Here is a 16451-nt window from a genome sequence, read left to right as displayed (position 1 = left end):
CTCAAGATGTACCATGCCTTTAAAATAAGCATTAATTGAGGAGGGACTGGCAATGAGAGAGGAAACTAGTTATGGAAATGGGAGAACACAGTCCTGAATTGCTCCAGAACAAACACATTTAATGCCAGGGAAGTAGACCACACTAGGTAATGTCACAATACTATAAAAGGAAGGGTATGTGCTACACCAGTGTATTTTTTCCCAGGCCCTTCCCAGTCTGTTAGAGGGCAAGCCAAGCTGGTTGAGGGGCTCTCTCCCTACCCTCCAAACAGTGCCTGGTATTCTCACATTCATTGTCTTGCTTCATGGCTGCACTTCAGCTGGCGAGGTTAATTCTAGACAGGTGCCAGGGCCCTAAATGAAGCAGCCTAGGTCAGAGGTCGCACCTTAGCAGGAGGGTGGGGTTTAGGAGAACGGGGCGGGCTGATCCTGGCCCCGCCCAGAGCGGGGGTGGAGCACTTCAGCGGCGCCACCCCGTTGGCCTGGGGCTACACGTGATCCGCGGCCCCGCCTCCCGCCGGCTCCGCAGCGCCAGCTCGGCAGGCGCGGGGCGTGAGTCTGGAGTGAGACCCGCCAGGCTCCAACTCCGCAGCGCCGGAGCGCGGCGGGCAGCAACTTTCTCCCCGGAGCGGCCGTGGCGGCGGCTGCTGCCGTGGCAGCAGGAGCGGAAGCCGGGAGGAGGAAGGCGGCGGCTGTCGCTCCCGCCGGCTCGGGCTGTCTAGCTAGCTGGGACTGCCGGCCCGCGTAGCCTCGTCCCCCCCGGGGAGCCCCGGGCCCCTGCCCTATGTCCCGCAAGGCGAGCGAGAATGTGGAGTACACGCTGCGGAGCCTGAGCAGCCTCATGGGCGAGCGGCGCAGGAAGCAGCAGGAGCCGGACGCGGCGAGCGCCGCCGGGGAGCGCAGCCTGCTGGCGGCCGCCGAGTCGAGCAGCAGCCTGCAGAGCGCGGGCGCGGGCGGCGGCGGCGGCGTCGGGGACCTGGAGCGCGCGGCGCGGCGGCAGTTCCAGCAGGACGAGACCCCCGCCTTCGTGTACGTGGTGGCCGTCTTCTCCGCGCTCGGCGGCTTCCTGTTTGGCTATGACACCGGGGTGGTGTCGGGGGCCATGCTGCTGCTCAAGAGGCAGCTCAGCCTGGACGCGCTGTGGCAGGAGCTGCTCGTGTCCAGCACGGTGGGGGCGGCCGCCGTCTCGGCGCTGGCTGGCGGCGCCCTCAACGGCGTCTTCGGCCGCCGCGCCGCCATCCTCCTGGCCAGCGCTCTCTTCACCGCCGGCTCCGCGGTGCTGGCCGCGGCCAACAACAAGGAGACGCTGCTCGCCGGCCGCCTGGTCGTGGGGCTCGGCATCGGTGAGTTCGGGCTCCGCGAGGGGCGCCCGGGACCTCGGTGTCGCTGCCCTTGACTCCGGTTGTTGCGTGCCTTTTGCGCCTCTGGGGTCCCCGTCGGTTGTCAACCAGCTCCAGAGAATTCTCCACTCATCTGGTCTCCAGAGTCTGTTTGTTAGTCTAGCGTCAAAGGTTCCCCAGGGAGGTGGGGGTGGGGGTGTCGCTGTCCCGAGCCCACGTGGAATCTTTAGTCGCCCACGGACAAGTCAGTCCTCGTGATTGTTGCCTCTAAGCACTTCCAGGAACCCAGCTGATCACCAGCTTTTCCCTTGATCCAGCCTAACCTGATGCCTCTTCTTGAGTTTAGGAGGATCTCTTTTGCACTGTATCACTTTGTTTCTCCACTGCTAGCCCTTTTCCTTTCCTAGAGTTCCCAGCCTGGCACCCATTCAGTTGTAAAGCCACAGTAAGATAATTTTTAGAGTTAAATTTTAGATAACTGTTGTTTGCTACCCCTTCCCTCTTTCCTTCTCTAGTCATTTATCTTTAGATGGCATCTCCTTTTGCTTCTGTGCTTTTTGTATTGCCTCTCTCTCCACTTTTATCCTTTTCCCAAATAAATTTCATTTTTCTTTATTTTTCTAACTTTTTCCTTTAAATGCATATTCACCCATTCTCCTCTTTTTTCTGCCTCTCCTGCTTTCCAGTTGGGAACCAAATTATTAAAGGTCATGTTCACTTCCTAAATTAATTTAGGAGCTATTCCCCCTGTGGATAAATGCCCAGCAACTTAGATGTTTGCAATTTACTTAAAAAATGAAGGCGTTAAGGTTCCCCCAGCATTAATTTTTTTTCACCCGGGTTGCTGAGCAGGGGAGGTACAATTGGCAAATTCTTGGCAGAGGAAAGCTGTTTGGAATGTGCTCAGCATTATTAGAAAGCACTTTTGAGGGAAAGTGGGGGGTTGTGACTTAAATCTCACCAGTAATTTTTCTAAGACACACCGCTGATGCTTTTTTAATGTTTCATTTCATAATTCAGTTTTTTGTTTCCCTTAGGGTGCTGTTGAAGTATTTTCTTCCCTTTGGCTGGGGCTTGATGAAAGCACTTTAAACCTAGGGCTACTGCTGGTCTGTGCATTCACCACTTGTTTGATGTGTGTGCTTTTTACCCTTTCTCTCTGGGTTCCAAAGGGAAGCAAACGTCATTTATTCAACTCCACATGTGGGAACCCTGAGCCTAACAGCCAGCTCACTGCCCTTTGTATCCAAAGTCTGTCATTACTGACCTTCCTTTTGCTTGTGTATTGTGCTATTAATTCGTGAAGCAAGGCAAGGCTCTCAGTAAAATGTTAAGCTGGCATGTTAAAGTCCAAAGTGACCAAAAAAATCCAGCTAAAATGAAGCCTCTTTGTATGGAAACTACCTGTGCCTTCAGGACTCTTCAACAAATAACCTGCTGTTAAAGTCACATGACCAGGATTCTTTTCTCAGCATTCTCAGCGTTCTCTGCTTGGGACACCTGGATCTTTTTTCTTCCTTCTACCATAGAAATAACATAATTTTAGGTAGCAAGATTTGTTCAGTAAACCTGAATCTTGTGATTTTTGAAATTGAGTAATGTTTTGCAGAGATCTCTAAAGGAAGCTTCCTAGTGTTGAGCTATGGCCAGCATGGGATAAAAATTTGGGTATTATGTTTACTCTTTTACTTGACGTGAAAATTGAGCCCTTTTAAGTTCCCCTTCCAGCTGTTGTGGATCAGAACGGGGAGGGGAGTTTATACTCTAGTAAGCATAGCAAGGTGGGACTAAAAGGAGGTTGAACTTGCTAAGCTCCATAAGAGAGGCTGTCAGAAATGGCTGATGAATTCAGAGAGGGTACGGTTATCCCTGACAGAGGGAAGCCAGAAGCTCTTACCCATGGGAATGGTATTTTGACACTTGAGGAATATTTTAACAGAAATGAGGAAAGGACCTTCCAAGCAAGGGAATCAGTCAAGAAAGGAAAGCACAGGGCATGCTTGGGGAACAAGGTGGATGCAACCGAGAGGTTGAAGCAGGAGATAAGATCGGAAATGTTGGCGTGCAAGAACTGTGAAGAGAATGAGGCTTCTCTATCTTGCAGCCTCATTCTGTGCTCTCTGGGCTGGTTGGCTGAACAGAGAAGCCCAGTTTGGATGCTGGGAGTGATTCAGTCCTGGTATGGCCCATCTCACTTCGGGCAAACACACCCTTGGGAATAGGAGCCTTGAGGCAAAGTACTGTAAAAGGCCTCTTCATTTACAAAATGAAAAATGTTTTAAGGTCATAAACAGGCTTTGAAACAGGCCACATTCAAAACCAAACAAAAACAAAAAACCCCACTCCAAATTAGGATCTATGTAAAGCTTGTAACTGTACATGTAAAATTCTTAAAACTCACAAAGATTACTAGCCTTCTAAAAGAGAAGTCATAAGTATTTTTTTTTTAGCTACAAGGAAATGGGTCCCTAACGTGAATATTTTTGAGGAACACTAAAGCAGTTTTGCTTGTTTAGTCAGTAAATGTGGGTTAATTTCATGCTTTTTTTTTCCAGCAGTTAACTTTTATGTGTGGTCAGGGGTTTGTTGTTTTTGTCCTTGTGATATTTAGTAAATGTTGATGAGTAGCAAAATGTGGCTTCTGGTACCTTTTTCAGCCAAGTTTGTTGTGATAGCTTCTTTCCTCCACAAATTTACCCGTGGTCAATGTAAGGCCTATAGGGGCAGGGATTTTTGTTAATTTTGTTCACTGATTATTCCTGGCACACAGGAGACGCTTTTTGAATAAAGGAATGAATAGTGAGCAGAAACACTTAAAAATTAATTCTGTTGCTAGTAGGGTTCCACTTTGAGTTAGGATTGTTCTTTCAGAAAACAAAATAGTACATTATCAAAATATTTGAAAGGGCATCTAAATGTTTTAGTTGTAATAGTTTAATGAAATCATTTATCTATTTAACAAATGCTAATTTAGCTTCCATTAATGATTCTGTCAGATTTGGGGTAGGCAGTAATAACAGATAAAAATCCCACTCTGGAGGTGTGTTCATTCTGGTAATAGAGCAAAAGGCACATAAACAAGCAATTAAAGTAAAATGGAAGTTTCTGTATGGTACCAGAGGAAACACATATGAATGGACAACTGAGTATTTTAGGGGAAATAAATTGAGCACAGAATTAAGGAAGGCTTTGCAGAAACAGGGATTAAATTTAAACTAGGGTTTGAAGGGTGAGTAGGAGTTCAGCACATGATGTTGATAAAGACAGAAAAGTGCTTATTTAGTGCTTTATAGTATATACTAGGCACAGTGGTAGTATTTTATATTGTATATTATATATATTGTATTATGTAAAGCATATTATTTCATTTAATCTTCCTAACTTTGTGAAACAAGTCTCTTTTTGTTGGATGTGGAAACAGTTTACAGCAGTTACATGGCAAGGTCATTAGAGTCAGTATTAAAAAAAACAAAACCTTAGAGTTTTTTCTTTCTATTACTGTGCTGGGCATTTAAGGTGGAGTTAACAGCAGGTGGCAAGGCACAGAAAAATCAAAGCTGTGTTTGAAGCATAGGTGAGTGAAGGGTGGTGATGGGAGGTGGTTATGAGCTTGGAATGATTTGGGGAGGGGGTTAGGCTGAATAGGATTTATTTGGCCGGGCCTATACAGGGATAGCCTTTGGAAGTTTTTAAACTGTAAATGATGTAATCAGATTAAACATCCCTTGAATCTGATCTGATTTTTTTTTAATTTTTTTTTTTTTTTTTTTTTTTTGTGCTTTTTCCCTTCTGCTTTTCAGCCCTTTTACCTACTTCCCCAAACCTTCCTGCTTCTTTGAATTTTTTAATGTTAGGAATCCTTTGCTGAGATGGCCAATGCGGGTGAGTAAAGCATAGCACGTGGCCATGAATTACTGAGATAGGAAGAGACAGAAACCTTTGAAAAAGATGAAGATATCAAGCAGTAGAGTGTAGGTGTTAACTTGTGTTAAGTGAGTCATATAGTGAAAGACTGAAACATCAGAAATCCAGGGTATTTGTATTTATTTTGGTTTAAGAGTTTGGTTGCCTTGACTAGTTGCAACACAATTAGTTTATTGAGTGCCTGTTGTAAATAGGGCATTATTTTAGGTTTTTGTTTCACCAGAGGCTCCTTTGGTTCCTCTTGTTTGTTTTGCTCTTATACTTCAGTCCTGAGACCAGGCTTTCTTCGTTGTCTCTGCCTGCTGCTATCACCACCTGAACTTTTAAAACTTGAAGACCCAAATTTCAAATGGGACACAAAGTTTCCATCTCAGAAATTATTGTATTCTAGTAGGGTTAATCTTATTTTGTATGTGCTTTACACACCATCCCATTTTGCAGGAGTGTGTTTAGCAGTATTGTACTTATAATCAAGGATTTAGGTATGCTTACTTAAAATAGGATTGAGGGAATGTAAGTTTGCTCAAATTTGTTTTTTTTTTTTATTTTTTATTTTTTATTTTCTGTGACCATGTATCTCCCATCCATAACAAACCAGAAATTGTCTAGAAAAGGCAAATTACAAGAGCATGGTACTGTTATCACTATAAGCAATCAATGAAAAGGCATACAAATTAGCCCTTTTTCCATGGTTTTGGCATTTACTGTTCATTATAAGTGGAGATTTAGTGCCTGCATAGGGAATATCAAGAATTCTGTAAATTCTGTTGTTCACCAATATTCAAAACCTTTACTGAGAATTGACATGTTAATTTATACAGCACTGGATTTGTTGAATTAATCTTGGGTTTACATCAGTTTCCCCTCTGTCAGCCTCTGTTTCATTACTCCCTCTGCTGGAACACGATTTGTAGCTGCATAATTGGTATGTTATGGCTTGTTGAGTAATACTTTTAGAAATGCCACATTTTTTTTGAATAGCACTTTGAATTCTTATGCCTCAATGCAAAGCAAATGTAAAATCTTGTTCGATCAAAAAATCATGCAATATTGAGATTAATGTCCATAAAGAATTTCATTTAAGGTAAGCATAGTTGGCCAGAAGCAGCCAGATTTTCAAATAATCAACTAATAAATTTTTTTAGGGATGGGATAATCAAATTGTTTTTTTCTACTTTTTCCCCCCTGATTTTCTCCTGTTTGGTTGTTTTTTTAAACCAGGACTTCTGTATTGGATTTATGCTCCCTATTGGTATAAAACTGACATGTAAAATAAAGCCTCCTTTGACTTCTTGTGTTTCCTTGTTTTACACACATTAAGAGTTTTGTTCCCACTCCTCCCCTTTTCTATCTGGTGGCTTAGAGATGGACATTGCAGAATTACAGTGAGGATTATGACCTAATTATGTTTGCCTAGTGGTGTTGCAACACCCTCTTCAAGTGTCAGTAAGATGACATAGGTCTGTTAACATGTGTTATATGAAAGGGTTGACGTGACTTCTTTGGAAAATATTGATCTTTTTCATTCATCCATATTTCCCTCTTTTGTATGATAAGCTTAAAGTAAGAACACAGTCAAAGTTAACTGACTTCACTCTAACATCTTTGGTTTGAACGCCTCTAGTGATGTAGAACCTGCTAATAGTACTCAAATAGCAAGCAGTCTTTGCCATCTTTACTCAAAATCATGAGTCTATTTTCTTTTTCTCTGGTCAAACTTGGTTCCTTTATACATCTTCCTGTTTGCAGCTTTTTTTCATTTCTTTACCTTTTCCCTGTGACCTATCAGACTCAATAAGTAGTAGCAATACTTTTATTCTAATAGTAGCTATTGCTAATAGTAGCGAAACTTCCATTGTCAGAAGGAAAATCTGTACTCACCAGAGAACCTTGAACTTTTTTCCACATTTAAAATTTAATTTCCCTGGAGGTAGAGAAAAAATTAACCAAGTTGTACAGGTATTTCTAAATTCTGGTTGGGAGTACTGCATGCTTTCTATTTTGCCCTTTTGTTAGAAGCCGCTGTTTGGAATGGTGTGGTCCGGAGTGTGTGTCAAAAGCCACATGGCAGGAGTTTCAGTTCAGAGCAAGGCTGAGCAGTGTGACAGTGGGTCACCAGTGAGTGGTGGTAGAGGTACCAGTGTTCTTTATCTGATTTCATCGTCTCCCTGTCCTGTGCTGGAGAAGTCTAGGCAGTTACTCTTTATGGCAGGATGTGGATTGGCAGTTTAGCTGCCAACACCCTGGAAATGATGACACCTAAGATTTGTTGAATGCTTACACCTCTACACATTTTGTATACACTAATTTACGTAGTCTTCATAATAACACAGTAGGATGATACTATTATCTTTGTTTTAAGATGAGGGTATTTATTTTTTATAAATAATATAAAGAGATGAAGTAACTTTTCCATGGTCAGTAGCTACTGGGTGGAGCCAGAACTTGTACCCAAGAAAGAGATCTGGCTTCCCAGTCAATCTGTGCTCAACCACTCTGATACTCACTTCTCCTTGAAACTAGCATTCTTGTTCTTCACCACAATACGTTATGTGAACATTAATTTTTTTTGTCTTAGTATAGATTTATTTTTTTATTGTGGTAAAACCCATTAACACATTAATCGCCATGTGAGTTGTATTTAACTTATGCTAGTTTTGAGCCTGGGGCCTCGTGAAGCATATGTAACTGACATGTCTCTTCACCTGGGGAACTGCAAGAACTATTTTTCAAGTTGGCTATAACTCATGCACAGAAAATAATAAAAACTAACATTTTTTATTACATTATTATTATTTTATTTTTGAAGTTTTTATTCTACTTTTGTAATAAAACAGCAGGGCCCCAAGGAAAAAATTTTTTTTTCTAGTGTGACAGTCAATGTGTTAAACTTACCATCTTAACCATTTTCAGGTGTGCAGTTCAGTATTGTTAAGTACAATTTACATTGTTTTGCAACCCTGAGCCCTTGGCAACCACCTTTCTTCTTTGTTTCTATGATTTTGACTACTTTAGTTACTTTATTTAAGTGAAGTCATGCCATATTTGTCATGTTTGTTTTACTTGAGGTTCACTCATGCTGGGCCAGTTTCCTTCTTTTTAAAGGCTGCCTAATATTCCATTGTAAACATGTACCATATTTTCTTTATCCATTCATCTGTTGATGGACATTTGGGTAGCTTCTACCTCTTGGCTGTTGTAGATGCTGCTGCACTGAATATGGGAGTGCAAATATCTCTTGGAGATCCTGCTTTGGATTATTTTGGCTGTATACCCAGAAGTGGGATTGCTGAACCACGTGGTAGTTTTATTTTTAATTTTTTGAGGAACCTCCACACTATTTTAATAATGGCTGTAGCGTTTTACATGGCTGTTTACAGTGCACAGGGTGCCAATTTCTCTATATTCTCACCAGCACTTGTTTTTTCTTTTCATAGTAGCCGTCCTAATGGATGTGAGGTGATGTTTCATTGTGGTTTTGATTTACATTTCTTTTATGATTAGTGATTTTGAGTATTTTTTTCTGGTTCTTGTTGGCCATTTGTATATTTTCTTTGGAAAATTGTCTATTGTCTTTTCAAGTTTTTTCCTATTTCAGTGGGTTATTTTTGTTTCTGTTGGTTTGTAGAAGTTCCTTATGTATTCTGAATATTAACTCTCTTTCAGATATATGATTAGCAAATATTTTATTTCATTCCATAGGTTGCCTTTTCACTCTGTTGATTGTTTCCTTTGATGTGCAGTTTTTAAGTTTGATGTCCCATTTGCCTATTTTTGCTTTTGTTGCCTCTGCTTTCGGTGTTATATCCAAGAAATCATTGCCAAAACCAATGTCTTGAAGCTTTTCCCTTATGTTTTCTTCTAGGAGTGTCATAGTTTTAGGACTTGAATTTACATCTTCAATCTATTTTGAATTAATTTTTGTGTAATTTAAGAGTCCAACTTCATTCTTTTATATGTGGATATCTAGTCTTTCCATCACCCCTTGTCAAAGAGATTATCCTTTCCCCTAAACATTACTTTTAAAACACAAACTTGGCCGGGCGCGGTGGCTCACGCCTGTAATCCTAGCACTCTGGGAGGCCGAGGTGGGCGGATCGTTTGAGCTCAGGAGTTCGAGCCCAGCCTGAGCAAGAGTGAGACCCCATCTCTACTAAAAATAGAAAGAAATTATATGGACAGCTAAAAATATATATAGAAAAAATTAGCCGGGCATGGTGGCACATGCCTGTAGTCCCAGCTACTCGGGAGGCTGAGACAGGAGGATCGCTTGAGCTCAGGAGTTTGAGGTTGCTGTGAGCTAGGCTAACGCCACGGCACTCACTCTAGCCGGGGCAACACAGTGAGACTCTGTCTCAAAAAAAAAAAAAAAAAAAAAAAACACAAACTTTAAGTGTAATGAGTTTTCGAGAACACAGCCATAGCATGTATCAAGGAGTGACAATGAGGACAGCAAAACTGGTTAGAATGTTTCTTTCCCTTGCTGAGGACTTGTGAACAGGATGCCTATAATCAGGACTGCTGTATGACACAAGTGCGGGGGATCCTTTCTCACTGGTTCACCCTAGCAGGGGGTGCATTCACATGGAATACAGTGAAAATGGGGCCTCCAGGAGTTGGACAACACAGGTACTGCCTGTGATACAGCAACTAAAATGTAAAACGTGCTTTTACCATTTTTCCCTTTAAGCTCATGATATTCTCTCTGCTTTTCCATAATATTCTCTCTACCCCCATCTCATAGCCATTTACTGAGTAATGATTTTGTTGGGTGCTGGAGAGATAAAAATAGTCCCTCTTCATAAAAGACCAATTTCTGGTAGGGGAAGACAAACATGAGAGCACAGTAATATGTTGTTAATCCCAGGATAGAAGTATCTATAGGATATTTACTGATCCTTCCCCATCCAGCTGTGTCATGAAAGCTTTCTCTGTGGCCTCTGCTCAATGTTAGCACTTTCTCTGAACCACACTCAGGGCGTTTGAATACTTTATTCCCTGCAACGTTATCTTTTTTAGCATTGTTCATGTCTCCTGATAGACCAGAAACTCATGGGCATTAAGTAATTAGGTATTGATAGTATTTATATCCTCCCGCTGCATTTAGTACCATACTTTTAACATATTAAGCTCTTAAATATGTAACAAACTAAAGAATATATGAAAGTAATACCCAACAGAATATTGCTGTAGTTGAAAACTGGAAACCTCAGACAGGTACTTAATTGCTGCACTGTTAATTAAGAAAGTAGTTACTCCACTGCCTGGCCTTGCTCCATGGCTAGGCACTTACCAGCTGAGTGGCTGTGTCAAGTTATTAAGTCTCTTGTGCTTCATTTTCTCCACCTGTAGAATGGGGCTAATACCTGCCTCTTACAAGGATTAAATGAGCTCACATTTGTAAAGTGTTTTCACAGTGCCTGGCAATGTAAAGCATCACTGTTAAACATTCACACACAAGCTGTGTAACCTTTGGCAAATTACCACTGTGTGCCTCAGTTTTTGAGTCTCTAAAATGAACATTATAATAGCACTTAGAAAATAGGGTTGTCATGGAAATTAAATGAGCTAATGCATGTAAAAATGCCTGGCTATTAATGAACGTTAGCTCTTGTTATTAGGTACCACCATCTCCATCATTGCTATAATGCCTTTTTACATTCAAGGGAGATAATCTTGTTAGATTTTAATATTTATCCTAACTAGTAACCGATGAGTAAAAACTTTATAATATAAATTGAACAAACTGGAAAGACAGATTGAGTAATGTAAAAGTGGGGCAGTACTGCCAAGTGTTCAGTGTGTGTTACGTAAGATTTGGGTCTTAAAGAAGGTCATGAACACGGGGTCTGAGAGAAGGACACTTTCCTGGTGGGGGGAAATGGGAATTGATACATGGAAAGCATTGAGATGAGCAAGCAGTTTGTCTTGGTGATATGGAAGGGTTGAATAAGAAAAAAAGGTCGTAAAAGTGTGAATCTATTTGTTAGAGTATAATCTTGGTTAGTAGTAAGGGACCAGTATTAGATCTGTCTTGTACTATGATTATTTTATATCCTATTTATAGACAAAATAGTTTCCTTCCGAGTAGAAAAGATGTATCTGCCTTTTAAGAGCCAAAACATGAATAGTTCTAATAAAAAAAACTTGAAAGTAATAGCCTTGGAATAAAATGAATTTTAATAATGGAAGCATTCATCTAAAACTCCATTGTCATATTTTTGGGCTTTGTTTATGACTTCATGTCAGGAACTCATTCCATACAACATAGAGAGAAAATTGGAAACTAAAATTGTGTTCATGGTATTCAAGGACTAAACATTAACCATTTAATATTTGATTAATTTACTTTCAAAACTTAGTTCATATATTGACTGAAAAGGAGTTGCAAACACATCTCACTGTGGATTTAAAAGATTCTTGATATATAGACATTATAAATTAATATTAGGGTAATATCTGATGCAGTTATTGCTGTTAACCTAATTTCAATATTTACTATAAAGTCATAAAGAAAATGGCTTCTAGACCTTTTTTTCCCCACTCTTTTTGGATAGATAGGCATAAATTCAGTGTAATGTGACCATCTATGATTTTGTAGGTGAGACAGCATGGGTGTCTGGACTATCTCAGAGGTCGTTCAGCGCCCACAGGCCTCTGGCCCACCTGGCAGTGAAGTTGGTAAGGCTGCAAAACATGCAAGAAACACACACAAAACCCGAACTGTTCACGTCTGTTGTCCTGCCTCTTGAGAGTAAGCTATTTGGTAATTTTTATAAAATCTTTTATTGTATTCACTTCTACCCTATGTCAGGGAAATATTTAGGATTTTTAGGAGTTTACTATTCCTCCTTTCACTTATCAATTTGTTTTTAATGATTTCTGGTGTTAGAATTCATCCAATATATTTTAGTCAAATACTGCAAAGAACATAGAATTCTAACTATGCCATTTTTTTCCCTGCAATTCATTCCTTCTCTGTGAAAATCTACAATCTTCATTTCCCAGGTTACAATGCTTACTTAAAGGCAGCTTACTAGGGGTATTGTAAAAAGTAGACTTTAAAACAAAGCTCATTCTTCATGCTTATAGGTGTGTGTGTTTCACTTGTGTTCACTCATTAACCGAGAGGGTTAGCATTTTCCTTAGTTTAAGAATGAATTATGGGTCTTAAAGTCAGCTGATTAAAAAAGAATGAATTGAAGGAAGTGCAGAGAGATTAGGTAATTAGCACTGTTAGTGACTACTGAGATTGAAACCTAGGTTTCTGATCAAGGACCAGTGTGTGCCTCACCTCTATGTTACATGATAAATCCAGTTCTTGACTGAAAGCTAAATAGTCATGATAATATTCTTAGATTAGTATTAGTATTTAACGTACTAGTAATTAAAATCCCAGTAAGATACTTTCTAGAATTTAACAAAATGATTGTAATGAGATTGGGGGAACAGTAGTAAGAGAAAGGTAGACCTGATTACTCCAAATAAATATATATAAAATATATGATGTCATAATATATATATTGTTAATATTAAAATCAGAAAAGGATGAATGGAACAGAATCAAAATTCCAGTGATAGGTCCAACTATTTGTAGGAGTGTGATATTGAACAAATCAGATAAGAGAACAGGGGAAAAAAAAGAAGTAATTGAGAAAGTGAAATAAGAATATGAATAAAAATAATGTAAATGAAATTTAGATCGTATATTCTCATTAATATATTAGTTTTTAAATCAAGTTTTAAAAAATAGGAATGAGTGATTTTCTTATATCAGTGACATCTTTTATTGTATATAATTTTTTTTTTTTTTTTTTTTTTTGAGACAGGGTCTTGTACTATTGCCTGGGCTAGAGTACAGTGGTGTCATCATTGCCCATTGCAATCTCAAACTCCTGGGTTTAAAAGATCCTCCTGCCTCAACTTCCTGAGAAACTGGGATTACAGGCATGTGCCACCATGCCTGGCTAATTTGTTTTATCTTTTGTAGAGATTGGGTCTCACTATGTTGCTCAGGTTGGTCTCCAACTCCTGGCCTCAAGAGATCCTCCTGCCTCAGCCTTTCAGAGTGCTAGGATTACACTAGCCGGGCATGAGTCGCCACACCTGGCCAGATTATAATTTTTAAAACCTCCAGGCAGAGATTTTCAAAGCAAGGTGACAAATTGGAAAAATGTTGTAGTAAATTTATTTACCTAAAAGAAAATGTATTTATCCTCAAAGTATACTAAATAGACTATTTATGACAAGAAAAAATACAGCGAGTAAATAAACTCTTGGGAAAGTGTTAAGTGTTGTTAATAATTAGAAGTGAAAATTAAGAGAACATCATACCTACTAAATTAGCAAGTTAGAAAAAACTCAGGGCTAGTTGTGCCCTAGGAAAATATGATGACATAGATTTTCTGGTTGTAAAATAAATTGGAATAATTTTCTGTAAAGAATATTCTAGAGAATAACCAGACATGTTTAACATGCTTCCTTCATTCTTTTATTCATTCTTTCAACAAATTTATCTTGAATTACTGAAACAGATAATAAATACTTGGAATACAGAGGTTAATATGGTGAAGTCTATGCTCTTGGAGTTCTTTCATAAAACTGCTTATATTCTTTGATCTGGAAATTTCACTTGAGGGATTATAATATAAGGAATAAAGAAAAACTAATTTTGCACAAAGGTATTTATATATGTGCAATATGTAATTTTATAAAGCTGGGGGAAAAACTTCCAGGTGCCTAGTGATTGGGATGTGATTAGGTAGATCACGGTGTGTGGTAGAACATTGCATTGCCATTAAACATGAACATGTGTGGGCTTTAGAAAAATATAAAACCCATAAATAATAAGCCCAAAGAATGGAACCTAGTTGTATGGACATATTAATTGCAACTACCTAAAAAATTACAGCTGGATATAGTTTGGAAGAAGGCATAAAGTTGTATGTATAGTTTACATATGGCAAAAGTGTCTTTAAATTTTAGTTTTTTACTCTTCCCTATATATTCGTCATGATAACTTTACTTGGAATTCAGGTTTTTGTTTTAAAATGCACAGACATGAAAAAATAACGAAAGACTCCAGCAACAGATTTGTTTTTTACAAATTATATTTTAACTCTTATTCTATGATATAACAAAAATGCTATAATCTAATCAAGTGAAAGTTGTGCGGGTATATTGTTTTCCCTGAATTTGTAACTCATTGCATGAATTAGTAAAATCTCATGATGTCTGAAATACATTTCTTGGATCTCATTAACTTATGTGTCTCAGGACAATATCTTGCTTACTTTATCTCTGAGAATGAGAGCTTCCTCAAGCTCCCACTCCCACACTCCCTCATCTTTTTAGGGTTTCCTCAGATGTCCCTGCCTGTGCCTTGCACAGATGCTATCTTCCTCCTGTTCCTCTGGATGAACTAGCTAGGCCAGCCCCTCTCTCCTAGTCACAACTGTCCTTCCAGCTATTTCCCCTTTCCTTTTCTCATAAGAGTTCACCTTCTACTGGATCATTCCCATAAGCACGCACACATGCTATTATTTTTGCCATCTTTTAAAAAAAGTCTTTTCTGCCCCACTTCATCTTTCAGTTATTGTCCCATTTATCTCCTTCTCTTTACAGGAAACGGTTGCCTGTGTCTCTCCTGTTTAGTTCCTCTCCTTCTTTTCCTAACCCTGTCTAGGCATGCGTTCGCCTTACCACTCCACCGACATTGGTCTTGTCAAGGTTGCCACGCCCTCTGGGTTGCTCAGGCTAGGGGCAGTTGTCAGTCCCGTCAAAGGCATTTGGCACTTTCTTTGGTGTCTGGGACGCCACACTCTCCCAGTTTTTCCCTTAGGCTGTTCCTTCTTAGGCTCCTTTGCACATCCCACCTCACCTTCCAGACCCCTTAACTTTGGCGATCCCTAAGGATCACTCCTCAGGGCTCTCCTCTTCTCCGGATTCACTCCTTTGGGCATCTCATCCTGTCTTGTGGCTTGGGAGAATTCCCAGATCTAGATTCCAGCTCAGACTTTTCTCCTGATCTCTGGCCTCTTGTACTTAGCTTCTCACCCAGCTTCTGCTTTGCCCACCCCACCATCTTCCACATACCAGGTCAGAGCCTTCTGCTCTGGGCTTGCTCCAAAAGCCTAGGAGCTGTCATTGACATTCTCCCTCCATCCAGTCTGCTTGGAAATCCTTTGAATCTAGCTCCTCGTTATATCTAGAATCTATTTCTCATCACTTCCACTGCTGTCACCGCAACCAAAATTCTACCCTTTCTCACTTAGAATATTGGAAGAATCTCCTATCTGTTTACTCTGCCTTTTTCTTGACTCCTCTGCCCTTTTACACATCACAGCCAGAACAATTCATTTAAAATATAAATGAGGCCGGGTGCGGTGGCTCATGCCTGTAATCCTAGCACTCTGGGAGGCTGAGGCAGGAGGATCACTTGAGCTCAGGGGTTCAAGACCAGCCTGAGCAAGAGCAAGACCCCGTCTCTACTAAAAATAGAAAAATTAGCCTGGTGTGGTCACGCGTGCCTGTAATCTCAGCTACTGGGGAGGCTGAGGCAGGAAAATCACTGGAGCCCAGAAGTTTGAGGTTGCTGCAAGCTAGGCTGATGCCACAGCACTCTAGCCCAGGTGACAGAGCAAGACTCGGTCTCATCCAAAAAAAAAATTTTTTTTCTAATATATACATACACACACACACACACACACACACACACGAATCAAACCATGCCACTTCTCCACTCAAAGCCCTCATCTCAGAGCAAAAGCTGGTGGTCTACAGCACCTCACGTGATCTCACCCCAACCCCCTTTCTTCTTTGACCCTACTTCCTTCTCCTTTGCCTTTACTCCTGTTCTAGCTGCCCCAGCCTCTAGGAACACGCTAGTCATCCGTTCAGGCCATTTCACGGGCTGTTTCCTCTGCTGGGAAGGCTCTCCCTGGATACCCACATTGCTCTTTTCCCTCTCTCCTTTGTGTTTCCTCAGGCATTTCTTCTTAGTGAGGTCGTCTTGATCACTCTGCTTAAAGTTGCAGCCCTCACCACTGGCTCTCCCTGCTTTATTTTTCTCCATAGCGCTTATCACTAGCTGATATTTATGTTGTTAACTGTTTGTTTCTCTTTACTAGAATATAATCTCCATGAAGGAAGGTTTACATTTTTCTATTTTGTTCACTGTTCTTCCAC

The 16451-nt window shown here is 40.5% G+C and overlaps 1 protein-coding gene across 1 annotated transcript in view; it reads left to right on the top strand.

Moving 5' to 3' along the window:
- The first annotated feature begins 784 nt into the window (after positions 1-784).
- SLC2A13 (solute carrier family 2 member 13) overlaps positions 785-16451 on the top strand; it is a 336502-nt gene continuing 320835 nt past the window's right edge. The window contains exon 1 of the mRNA XM_069490901.1: positions 785-1343. Coding sequence (XP_069347002.1) covers positions 785-1343 — 559 coding nt within the window. The remainder of the gene's footprint in view (positions 1344-16451) is intronic.

The sequence above is a fragment of the Eulemur rufifrons genome, chromosome 16, assembly GCF_041146395.1.
Source record: "Eulemur rufifrons isolate Redbay chromosome 16, OSU_ERuf_1, whole genome shotgun sequence".
In the NCBI taxonomy this organism is placed as follows: Eukaryota; Metazoa; Chordata; class Mammalia; order Primates; family Lemuridae; genus Eulemur; species Eulemur rufifrons.
This window is presented reverse-complemented; position numbering and strand designations above follow the sequence as displayed.